This window comes from Penaeus vannamei, chromosome 25 (assembly GCF_042767895.1).
Source record: "Penaeus vannamei isolate JL-2024 chromosome 25, ASM4276789v1, whole genome shotgun sequence".
NCBI classification, from domain to species: domain Eukaryota; kingdom Metazoa; phylum Arthropoda; class Malacostraca; order Decapoda; family Penaeidae; genus Penaeus; species Penaeus vannamei.
The window spans coordinates 34,400,437-34,412,936 of record NC_091573.1 but is presented as its reverse complement, the minus strand read 5'-3'; the positions used below and the strand labels follow the sequence as shown (position 1 = coordinate 34,412,936).

Here is a 12,500-nt window from a genome sequence, read left to right as displayed (position 1 = left end):
GCTGTTCGTTGCCTTCAGTTTGCTGCTCACAGGTCTAATAATTTGATGAAAAACCATTGCTATTGCTTGCACCATAAGTGTCCTTTGATCGTAGGTCGCAGCCTATACATTGTCAATGCTTGCTATAATGCTACCACGAAAAACAACATATTTACTAAGAAGGCAACAGTCCAACAACAAAATGGCAAACCTTTACCACTTGTAATGGAGCAAGACAGAACTTGTACACCAGTCTAGGGATCTTTGTCAGTAAAGAAAGTAGTCCCAATTTCTATTTTGTTGAATAGTTCAAGAATTTAACCCACAAGCGCTGGTACCTTTTCAAGCTGTAAATAATATTTTCTGAGCGGCTTCAAAATCGGTTGGTTGGTAAGTCTGGGAACCTGCCCGCACGCCGCCCGCAATAAAATCAGAGCACAAGTTCCAATCTAGCGTTGTACTGGCAGGACACCAGGTAATATTTATTTTTCCAGGTGTCTCATATGTGTGACACCTGTCGTAAGTGGGTTAACATATGTTTATGTTGAAGTAAAGGAGATCAGTGCACACTATATGTTAAGCCCCAACGATCTGGGTGATGTGACCATCGTGTCTTGAGAATGTCTGGCTTGAGAGTGGATTATGTGAATATGCCACCATGGGAAAATTTGGCTGAGGTATGGGATAATGGGATGGCTTGCTGTCATGAGAATTTCAGCTGAAGCTTAGGGTGATGGGAATGACTTGCCACAAGTGCACAAAGCTGTTAGAGGGTGGTTAGACTCATTTGGCATATAGATTCCTTTCACGATTACATGAATGTTGCGCAAGCATAGCGACAGGCAGAAGCAAATGTTTTGATTGTGTGTGTCCAAAGCAGTTCTCACAGTTTCTTGTTTCTGTTTGATTTCTTGAGCTGAATGCCGCAATGTTGAAGTTAATCTTTACAGTACTAGGTTAGGGCAATTGAATATCATATTCATGTAGAGGACAAAATGTTGTAGTAGTCGGTAAAAGAAATAATGTGCAGACGCAAACAGTAACACCACAAATAAAGGTTAAAGATCACAGAAAGTGCTGCTCTCAGCCTAAGTCCACTCGGTGCTCACGAGTTTCAGTTCGATCATGCTGTGCACATTGAGGTGAAAACATTGTTTCCCCGGGAGGGGTGTTGGGGAGCAGAGCCCCCATGAACTCTCCCCTCGGGCAAGGTTTGAAGGACACACCCAGACATGGCAACTTGGGTATTTGATGTGTAGTTGTGGACTTAGTCTCTGGCGAATGTTATAGTTTATCAACAGATAATAATAATTCCTTTAATGGCAAATTGAAGCATACCAGTAAGATGTGCCCCTTTTCAGCATCCTAACCATACACAAGTACCCCTTTCTTTGTGGTCTGGGGCATGTTCAAGTGCCCATTCTTGTTCCTGGAGCCCCTTTTGAGCTCTACCCCTGATCAATCACAAAAATAGTTACAGAGAGCTCAGTGGGGGTTGTACTTTTCTTCTGTGACAAGCATATGTTGTGTTGTTCCATTTGGAACTACCGAAAAATATTTTCATGATCTTCAAGTCTTCTTGTGCATTAAATAAATGCCTGATAAATTTGTGTCACATGATTGATTTTGCTGCAATTTTTCACGTCAAGAACATTTTGATATGTTTACATAGTGTTGTACAGCCAATGGGATTTTTATTTTTTATTTATTTATTTTATTTATTTATTTATTTATTTATTTATTTATTTATTTATTTATTTATTTTTAAGGTTATAGAATTAACTGCAGTAAACGTTTCAGAAAGGTCTCTGTCACTGAAATGGAATTAGAAACAGAAAATCACAATGTTATGAACTATCTAGAGAGATGATATGGAGTCTGTGGGAAAAATGATTTTCACAAAGTCGTTGCTGCAAACAATAGCGAAGTGTTTTTTAATTCAGAATGTGCAGATCTGCCATACAATCCTATATTGATAGAAGTGCTGAAGAATGGATTGTTGAAAGTTTTGTGTCATCATGAAGCAAAGAAATCTGGGAAGCAAACAGGCACAGAAACGAAAAGCATGAGTAAAGGATGTATTCTCATTTTATAGGGTGTAATTAATTTCATGAAAGTTTAAAAATTGAGAGCACTCATAGCAAAACCCTCAGGGCCTCCAAAGGTTTTTGGTTCACATGGTGACCTTTGTGCTAGTTATTGTGTTTGGAACTGCTCTTAACTCTTATATGGGTGATTATGGATGGTGAAGGTGTTAGTGTATGCTGGAACTTGAAGTAAAGAGGCTGTGGATTGTTATATATATATATATATATATATATATATATATATATATATATATATATATATATATATATATATATATATATATATATGATTTTGTTGACTGTGATGGAGTGAGATGTTTTTGTGAATTAAGTTGGGTCATCCATTTTCTGGGGTAATCTTGGAGCTTCTGTTACTGCTGTTCAAAAAGCTGTGATCCTCTGTCTATTCTTGGGAGAGTTATTACTTTAGGCAAACAAACCACCATGTATGTTCTGGCAAGGCAGAGCTTGTAGACTCTACTGGCAATTTATTTTCAAATAAGGAACAAAGCCGAGTTCTTATCTTGTGGAATATACATGGTGGAAATTTGTTTGACTTTGGCCGAAAAGGCAGGGTATCCTATAGTCAGTTGTATTTTTGACAGTTGCTGAAGGAAAAATTATGTATTTATTAGGGGGGGGGAACAATAATATTTATTTGTACCATTATGAGTATATCTACAGGGATTTTTGTTCCCAGAAGGTAATAGCTTTTGAATTAGTACCAGTAGCTTAAAATAAGCTTGTAGAAATGGAGCTGATAAAGACTAGATATCTAGCTTGTTTACATAAAGATCATGAGTGAAAATTTTGCTTCTATGAAAAGAAAAAATACTTTAATAGTTTTAAAAGTGCCTGTATTTTTATTTACTGTTGGATTATTGTTCAACTTCTCTGATTTTTAGAATATCCCTTGTATAGATACGATATAAAGATTGTATGACAAGAGAAGGAGAGGATACAGTGAGTTCCATGCAATTATTTTAATATGGTAAATAATAGTCAAAAGTATGTGGAAGTGCATTGCCTTGTTGAGGTTTAGTTGGTATTACTATTTATATTTCTAGGAAACCTGTCAACGCTTACTCAGTGCCTTAATAATGCTGTTTGTTCACTTCTGAGGAGTGGCACTTTCGGTATCATTAGCCTCTTATTGACTCGTATATGCTGTGACATCGTTTCTTGCCATCAAGCACTGTGCTCATATGCTGAGTAGCAAGTATCCATACCATGTGCAGTTGAGTCTGCTGCATGTGCAACATGTAAACAGCATGATTGAGGAGGAACAACAACTCAAACATTGGCTTAGTCTCTTTTTAGCCATGTTTATGGAAAGATCTAAATGCCAGAACTGAAGTCATAGTGACTGGGGGGAAACATCCCTTCTAATTTTTCTCTTGAGTGACTGACTGTACACAGCATATGGTGCATGGCTCAGTATACCATGGGTAAAATCCATTTTCATAATGTCAAGATGTGGTAAGAATTGTGGTTGTATGCTAAAAGAAATTGTGGTATCACTTTGAAGCACAAAACCCTCTACTAAGGACTAATACTTCTGAAAATCAACTGGTATACCAAAATAACGCAAGAGGATAAGAACATTGTATTTTTTAAACTGACAGTCCTAAAATTACATTAAGACTTCTTACAATCATGAAGGTTCTAGCATAAGAAAATTGCGTTAAGAACTGATTTGCGTTAAACAATTTCTTTAACCCATTGGCGCCGGGTGTCATGTATGTACATGCCATGGCTGTTGTGGACCAAACGCCGGGGGCATCATGCCATGCCCATTCCCGCGCTACTGGCTCGTCGGACGGAGGTTGTTTTCCTCCACTAGTAGCGGCTTCATTTATATGGTAAAGATTTTAGGCAATGGCACCTAAAGTGAAGGTAAACCTTCAAAATTTTAATATTTTTATAAATTTTAGAAGAAAGCTTTTAGGTACTATATGTCGCTCGCAAACTACCGATCGAGCCGGGCGCAAACAGGGGAAACAAAATTTTTACCCGTCGCTGATGGGTTAACCATATGGCTATTAGTAAAAATTTGCAGCAGTATTTTTTTTTTAGTTACAGGTTTTGATATTGAAATTAATTTTTGCCAGTTCATATTCTATTTGTAATGACTTAGTGATTATTAGTGTTTCGTTCATGCATTTTCATAGCTTTTATAAATTTAACCCCTTCAGTCCAGGTGATGTGACCAACATGTAATGAAAAAATTGGGCTGGAGGGGCAGGTGACGTGAACTTGCCATGGGAAAATCTGGCTGTGGGCTTGGGTGATGTAAAGTTGCCATCGTGAGCTTTTTGGCTGAAGGCCGGGATGATGGAAAAGACCCACCATGAGTGGACAAAGCTCTTGGAGGGTGATTAGACTCATGACTGGAAGAGCGCAGGCCCAAGGGATGATGCTTTTTTCATGGTTGTACCACAGAAAATTTTATAATAGATAAAGATAAAAAAAATTACCTAGATAAAAGTGTTACTTATTTATAATGTTACATATTTATACTTAATTTTCTTGCACTGAGTTATGAACTACCTAGAGGGATGATATTGAGTCTGTCCAACGTAAACAGTCTATTACCATCTGTCAAAAACAAATCAAGGGTAAATTATTGATATTTGAATATGGCAAAAAAGCTGAAAACACTTCAGCATTAAAAGAGAAATTAACATTGCAAAGGGGTTTCATAGCATCTTGTCACTGGAAGTAAAAAATCAGTCAGAGCTATGTCAGTGACAGGGCAGACCATAGTCACTTGTCTGCTGCTGCTAGAACTTCGACTACATACATTTGTTTTTTGTGTGTTTTAAGTCATAATTTTTATCTTTTGTTTCCATGCCTTCCCTCCACAATAGTATCAGTTTTCTTTTTCAGTATTCATTATTGTTTTTTCCCATTGCTTATCATGAAAGACATGAAAGAGTGTGGTAAATTGTCCACTGGTGTAGGTAAAATGTCAGTCACAGTTTTCTTTCTTCCTTTTTTTCCTTTTTTCCCCTTTCCTTCCATCCAAGCTGTTCTATAGGAATTTGTCAAAGAGGACTATACTATTGTTACTGTACATGATTATAATTTTATTAGTAACCCTGAAACTTATTGAAAGGGTTAACCAAAGAGGCTGTTGATTTATTAATTTGCATGTGGTTTAGCCCTTTAATGATTAGTACTATTAAGCCCATTAGCAACAAGTGATGTATTTCACATCGTGATGAGTAATCATGAACGCTAAATGACACCTCATCAAGTCATTAGTCCGTGTTCTGATCCCTTGGGTAAGTATTCATACTCCCTACCATGAGCTGGATAGTCACTCAGGTACAGAGTAGTAAGCACTAAGGTGTACTCTGAAGATTTTACTTATTATTACATCAAACATGATGCAGCAATCTCATCCATCAAGGAATGTCCCCTTGCGGCTTGGGAGGAAGTAGAAATTGCCTTTATATAACTATAGTGTATCCAATCTCAGGGGAGGAAAGAAAAAAAGAAAGAAAGAAACTAGCAACTCTCCCCTGACTCTGGGTTACTAATCAAGCCTCCCTCCCTCCCTTCTCTCTCTCTCTCTCTCTCTCTCTCTCTCTCTCTCTCTCTCTCTCTCTCTCTCTCTCTCTCTCTCTCTCTCTCTCTCTCTCTCTCTCTCTCTCTCTCTCTCTCTCTCTCTCTCTCTCTCTCTCTCTCTCTCTCTCCTCTCTCTCCTCTCTCTCCTCTCTCTCTCTCTCTCTCTCTCTCTCTCTCTCTCTCTCTCTCTCTCTCTCTCTCTCTCTCTCTCTCTCTCTCTCTCTCTCTCTCTCTCTCTCTCTCTCAGTCACCACTTACACGAATCCTCCTCCTCCTTTCTTCTTGATTTAAGAAATTAATAAGGAAATATTTTATTGAGGTTATTTCAGCATGTTAAATACATAAATGATTATGTGTACAGAGCCAGTATACAGAACTTTTTTCTTTTAATGTTCTGTGAATTAGAGCTTTTAGAGTTCCTCTTAGATGTGAATGTGGATCTCTTGTTATGTACCATAATGATGATTATTTTAATTTTTCTAGTAAGTACTTACTCTTTCATTAATTTATTTAAATATTCCATTTTACAATGCCACCTACCCTTTCAGACAAAGGAATATGGGGGTCAATGGTGGCCCTGGATCAGGCTGTCCAGCGGGCAGTTATGACCAGTGCCACCAGTGGAGGAACCCCAGAGGCCCTGGAAGCAGGGCATGACCTGGACTTGGCACTTCAGCGGCATCGCACTGCTTTTGTCAACCTCCTGCGCAATCCCCCCAAAAATGCTAATGAAAGGTATTTTTTGATATATACATTCGTGTGTATGTGTGTGTGTGTACACGTGTGCGTGCGTGTTTGTTTATTTGAATATATTTATGTATATGAATGTATATGTATTATTGATCTGAGAAGGAATCTTTTAAGTGGATACAGAACATAATATTATTATTCTATAATCTTTTATGTATAGATTCATATTTGATAAACTGATGTTCTAATAATTAGATTTTTGATTGTTTTGATAAAATTTTCTTATTTCTTGCTCCAATAGATCAACTATCCAGCGGTCCAATACAGAGTCAATAACTCTGCCTGGCTACACGGTCCCCATCAAGCTGTGTGACTCCTTCATCAAGGAAGTATGCATCATTTCAGACATGTTCAACCTGAGTGAAATCTCTGTAGCCTCCCTCCTCCACTCCGCAGAAGAGGAACGCACCTTGTACCCGGGTGTTCCAAGGGGACTCATTGCTGTCCTGTTCTACTACGACAGCCGAGTGCATTTGGCCAATGCCCTCAAGACGCTGATCCAGGCGAGGCAGGGCATGTCCTGGGTCCTCCTCCCGGATAATGAGGAACTCTCTCTCAGTATCACCAGGTATCTGGAGCCAATTCTCAACATCTCCTTGGTCGGGAGAATTTTGGAGCTCATCATGTCAATGGATATCACAAAGGAAATAGAATTACTACAGCAAAACAGAGCCTTGGGAGACGCCAAACACAGAAAAATGGTGCTGGATAAGTTCCAAGCTGTGCGAACTTTGCTAGCAGAGTCGCTCTTCAGCTGGGCAGCTCAGACTCCTCTGAAGAAAGAAGAATGTCGCCGCCTCTTGTCCTACATGTCAAAGGTGAAGCTGACCGAGACAAGTGATGGATCTCTAGACAGTGTCAACTTAGCCCTCCTGATGGCCCTGCTTTACAGTCTAGAGGCTGGCCACCTCCTCAATTCAGAAGACATGACAGAAGCTCTCAGCCAGTTCCCCATTACAAGTGATCGTTCCTTTGTGCAAGAGATCCACCAGGACATGCGGTCAGAGCAAGCCTGGGAGACTCCGGGACTCAAAGCCCTAGTACAGCTTGCTTGGGCAGTAAGCCTCGCAAACCTGAGGCAGGTTGCAGTTGCTACCCAATTAGCAGATATTGATGCCATTTTAGAGGAAGACGATGCTGTTCTTGATGATGCACTCAAGGGAAAGGTGTTTTCTTTCATCCAGAATTCAATTCTTACCAAAAAGAATGTGCCTCTTGAGACTTTCTACTGTCAGCGTCTACATTCCATCTTGTCTGATTTTATTATTCATGTACCTGAGCGTGTGAAAGCCATGAAGAACAGGGCTGATGAAAATTCCCGTCTGATCACAGCCAATCTCAGGGAGAGCCTACAACCTCCTACTAATCTTGAACAGCCATTTGAAGAACTCTTGACCTGTTTGGCTGCACTTTATCAAGATGGCCAGTGTGGTGAACTGGTTGAAGAGTATTGGTGTCCAAGTGAGGTGCTTCCCACAGCCTCCCTACAGTACAGAGGGCAGGGTTCCAGGCAAATGGCCCTTTTTAAATTTGTACGGCTCCCAGGGGACTTCTTGCCCCCCTCTTTGTTTGTGCCGTATGTAAATCTCCTCACCAGTCTAGCAACAACTCCACGCTCTGCCCAGTATGTTTACAATTTCCTCAGAATGAACAGCCAGCCACTTTCACAAGGCAGTAACCTTGCTTGGGAACATTTTATGACAGCCTTAACACAATACTACAATAATCTGAGGCAAGAAGAACCTGGAGCCATGGATACCATGTACCGTAGCCGTGGCACTCCCAGAGGAATCACACCGCAAGAAGTGCAGGGGTTGCTGGCAGTGCTTCAACTGATGAGTATGGTGGCCAAGAAGGATGAGCTATCTCGAGTAGCACTCTGTGACAATGCTGCTTGGGCACCTCTCTTTGTGTGCACAGGCTTGCTGACTTGTGCTGTTCCTCTGGCCCTTAAAACAGAACTGGTAAATGTATTGGCTGCCTTTAGTTTAACACCTGTGTTAGCCCAGCGTGTTTGGGAGCTGGTGGAAGGTGCAGGCTTGATTCCAGTTCAAGAAGGTGTTGCAGGTTACCAGCCTCGTGGTCTTCTGGTTGACATTGAAGAAGTTGAAAGTAGTGTAGAGGAGTTTCCACTGACAAGAACATTGTTGAAGATGTTGAGTACATTGGTACGTTCTGGTATACCTCCAATGCTAGGCGCGGCCACCCGCCAACCAGGATTTCGTCCCTACCTAGATTTGGTGAGGGATAAAATCTTCCTCCGCCACAACTCTCGTACTTACCGGGATGCAGGTGAACGATGGGCTGTGGCACGTGGCTGCTTGGAGCTCCTCCACCAGTTACTAACTGAGCACCTACAAGTTTCCAGCACTTCAGCAGATCAGCGAGGTGGACAGCCACCAGGTCATTCCATTTTACTAGACCTTGTACAGGAGTCACAGCTACAGAAACAAGTCCTCTCAGTCTTCCATGATGGAGTCCAGATTTTAGAACAGCACCGTGAAGTCCCCGGTGAAGAGGATTTACACAAGAGCCTCCTACTTGTACTGCAGTTGTTGGAGGCAGCTCAGGAGCAACAGCATATAGTCCTTGGCGCATCATCCAATCCTGATGTAGTCCTTGGGGTGGAGCGGTTACTGATGGGCATCAATCCTCACTCAGGCATCAGTGATCATTTATTAAATGTAGTGAAAATTGTTGGACATCACCAGACACTACCACAGCATGCAGCCCTAGCTTGTCGGCTACTTGCCTCTTCTGCTGCCACACCCAGTGCTCAAGCTCATCTTCTCTCTTTATTGACAGCTTCAACAAACACAGCTACGGCAGTGAGGCATAGTTTTGTAGAAGTGATAGATCATGCCACCCTGGACATTGCAGAACATTTGGAAGCTGCTGATGCTGCAATAAATTTATTGCTGAAGTACCTTCCTCTTCCATCTCCAAATATTGCCCACTTCCTTCTAGGATATACAGCTGATGACATGACAAGCTTACGCACAGATTTGCTAGATGCTGGAGCCAGAGGATATCCCCGAACAGCATTGCATGCCACTCTAGCAACCTTACCATCATGCCCGCTTAGCCTTGCTGAGGTAGCATACAGACTTATCCATGCACTGTGCAGTGATTCCATCACATCCTCACCAACTCTGAGGTATCTGCGATCTTCCCAAGACCTTTTATATCGCACAGTTGCTGCCATGGGACTTCCACAAGATGAATCAAGATTGCGGCTATTGTCTCAGGGTTGGGTCTTGAGATGTGTGGCTTTGGAACTACGGTATCATGCCATCCACCAGCAACGTTCCCAACTAGCACGCCTTATACATCTGCTAGTGGCAGGAGCCGAGATGCCACAGCAGGAGCCCCTAGATGCATCCCAGGGTTGGGTGGGCGGAGCAAGTGGTGGCCGAGGCCCACTTCTGTCACTACTAGATGCTGTAGACTTGAGCATTGATTCTCCACCACCCCTTCAGTGCGAGTACTTCACGAGAGCACCGGAACTCATAACAAGTTGTGAAGAGCCATCTCCAGAAGGACCAATGGTGAATATGAAAATGCTACATCAACAGCTGAGTGCCCTTTTAGCAGAAGGAGGGTCAGGCACGTCTGTTACCCAGCGCGATCCACTGCAAGAGGAACTAGAGCTAGTCATGAGTCATGCCTTGATGCTTAACCAGACAAGAGCACTGATGTTTGCCTATAGACACTTCCTGGAAGGTTGGCGACAAGTTGTGGAAGTTGTGGTAGCAGTTACACCTCCAGACCTTATAGAGACTGCAACACATCACTCATTCCTTCACACTCTTACTCATGACCTTACCCGACGTCTTTTGGATGATACAGCTCTCCCTTCATTGACCACGCAGTTGGTTTCAACATTACTGATGCTTGTTACAACCCTTAGAACTATCCATGCCAGACCAACTAAGCATCATCCACAATATGTATCCATGTTGGATAGTGGCAGCCCCACAGCCCAGGCAGAGTTCCCATCATCACTACAGCTAGTTCTTCGTGGACTGGTAGAATGTGTAGCAAGATTTAGACAGTGCAGCCAAGGTGTTAGAACTTCAACATATGCTGCCCTGTTAAATTACCTTCAGATTAGGGCTGATCCTATTGACAAAATGGAAAATGAAGAAGATACATCTCAGGCACTGCTACGAGCCCCAAGGGAAACCCAAGAGGAGCAGTTTCACCGTGAAAATTATGAAGTTGTTCGGGAAGAACTCCCTCAGCTCGTTGATGTGTTAGCGATAGAAGCTGGAGGAGGGCATCATGTATGTCAGGTATTAGCTTTGACATGCTTGAGTGCATTGGCTGCTTTAGAACACAGAGCAGCTCCTCTTACTAATGACTCCTTGCTCCTCTCTCATCTTACCGATCAAGGACATCTGCCACGCTTATTGGATGCTCTCAGGAATGATGATCATCAGCTGTTAATTCTATTGACTTCTGATAATGATGATCTGAGACCACTGTATGTATATGAGGCAAGAATGTCACTCTTAGCACGCTTAGCATTATCTCCATCAGGAGCTCAACAACTTCTTCATGCAGGGTTGACCACTCGTTTATCAGAGATGGTATGCCTTGATTATCGCCCTGCCAAACCTATACTCACTGGTGGTAGTGATGACTTCATTCCCAGTGTGGTACAGAGATATCGCTCAGTGCTGATGGCTGCACTAAGATTGTTCTTAGCAATTCTTACATCTTTAGGCACTGATAATTATTCTGCAACCGCATGTTTGTTACGATTCTTAGCTGCTCATGGAGAGGCTTTGGCTGCTGGTCTCAGTGTACCTGCTCTACCTTCACCAGAAGCAATGGAAGAAGTAGCCCTGTTGTCCTCCGCAGTTGCAGGGGCTGCTCCACCAGGACCCATTACAACAACAGACCCAGCAGGATTAGAGGCAGGTGCCCAAGCAACACGTCTACAGCAGTTATTGTTATCATTGCTGCCTCATTTCTTGCCTCAAAGTCGCTTAGCTGGTGCAATAGAAGCTCTCTCTGAAAATGAAGATGGAGTGAATGTGCGGGAAACAGCTCGCACTGCTGCATTGAGCACCCTGGCTGCAGTTCTTAACTATGCCACTGCACGACTTGTGCATGGTGGAACGGTAACCCGTGACATAACTCTGGTTTTCCGTCCCTCAATGGAAAATGGTGTTCCTACTGGAGCTGTGGGGCGACCGTTACCTCTAGCTACATTAGTGGAATGTGCAAATCAAGTTAGTCAGCAGTTCACCATTGCCAAGAATGCCCGTGAATCTGCAGCTACTCAGCTACAGGCACTAGAAGGGAACCATCCTGTTGAGCATTTACGACAGTATGTGAGTAGTGCTGTTGCTGATGCTGCTTCCCCAGCGGCTGTCCGTAGACTTGCTGAAGATCACCTAAGCCAGATTATTGCCATGTATAGACGCCAGGAACAGCTTGCTGTGCATACTGCAGAGTCGGCAGCATTCCTTCTTTGGAGGCATCTTGAATATTTTATCCTGCATGCACCATCAACTCCAGGTCCTGCACAAGATGATATCATGGGCCGGGAGATTGGTGTACCAAGGACTCTGACACCATCTGAGGTGGATCAGCTACGAAAGCAAGCTGCTGCCTCACTTCAAGATGTGCTCCCACGGCTGCAGAAGGTCCATGAGGAATATTCAGCTGCCACAGGACATGTAGCATTCCTAGCAGCAGCTGTTACTAGGATAAGGAGGCTTTTGGTAACATAGCCAGATGAGGGCAATCACTTTTTACCTAATAAGGAGGTGAACAGATACTAGGTTCCTTCTTTGCAGTTTTAAAAGACCAGTGATTATTCTGCGTTTTTTTTTTCATTGATGCCTGTAGCGGTTAATTGTATACTTCATTAGATACCTTAGACCTAATGCAGTCATGAGATATAAAGTGCAAATGGACGTATTTCTTTTTTGATGTGCTGTAGTGTCATCATACTTGTTTAAAAATTCATGATATTAACTAAGAATTTAGATATTTATTTTTATATATTACGAAGATTTTTTAAGGATCTTCGAAAAAAAGGGAATTTGTCCAATTTTGTCATGTTTATATCTAATGTTCAAAAATGCTATTTGATTA

General features: G+C 42.1%; 1 protein-coding gene across 1 annotated transcript in view; it reads left to right on the top strand.

The window, feature by feature from the left end:
* The window catches only part of Nup205 (nuclear pore complex protein Nup205), a 14,221-nt gene that overhangs the window by 1,356 nt on the left and 365 nt on the right, over positions 1–12,500 (top strand). The window contains exons 2-3 of the mRNA XM_027383206.2: positions 6,188–6,374; positions 6,631–12,500. The exon at positions 6,631–12,500 is cut by the window's right edge and continues 365 nt beyond it. Coding sequence (XP_027239007.2) covers positions 6,188–6,374; positions 6,631–12,133 — 5,690 coding nt within the window. The 3' untranslated portion in view covers positions 12,134–12,500. The remainder of the gene's footprint in view (positions 1–6,187; positions 6,375–6,630) is intronic.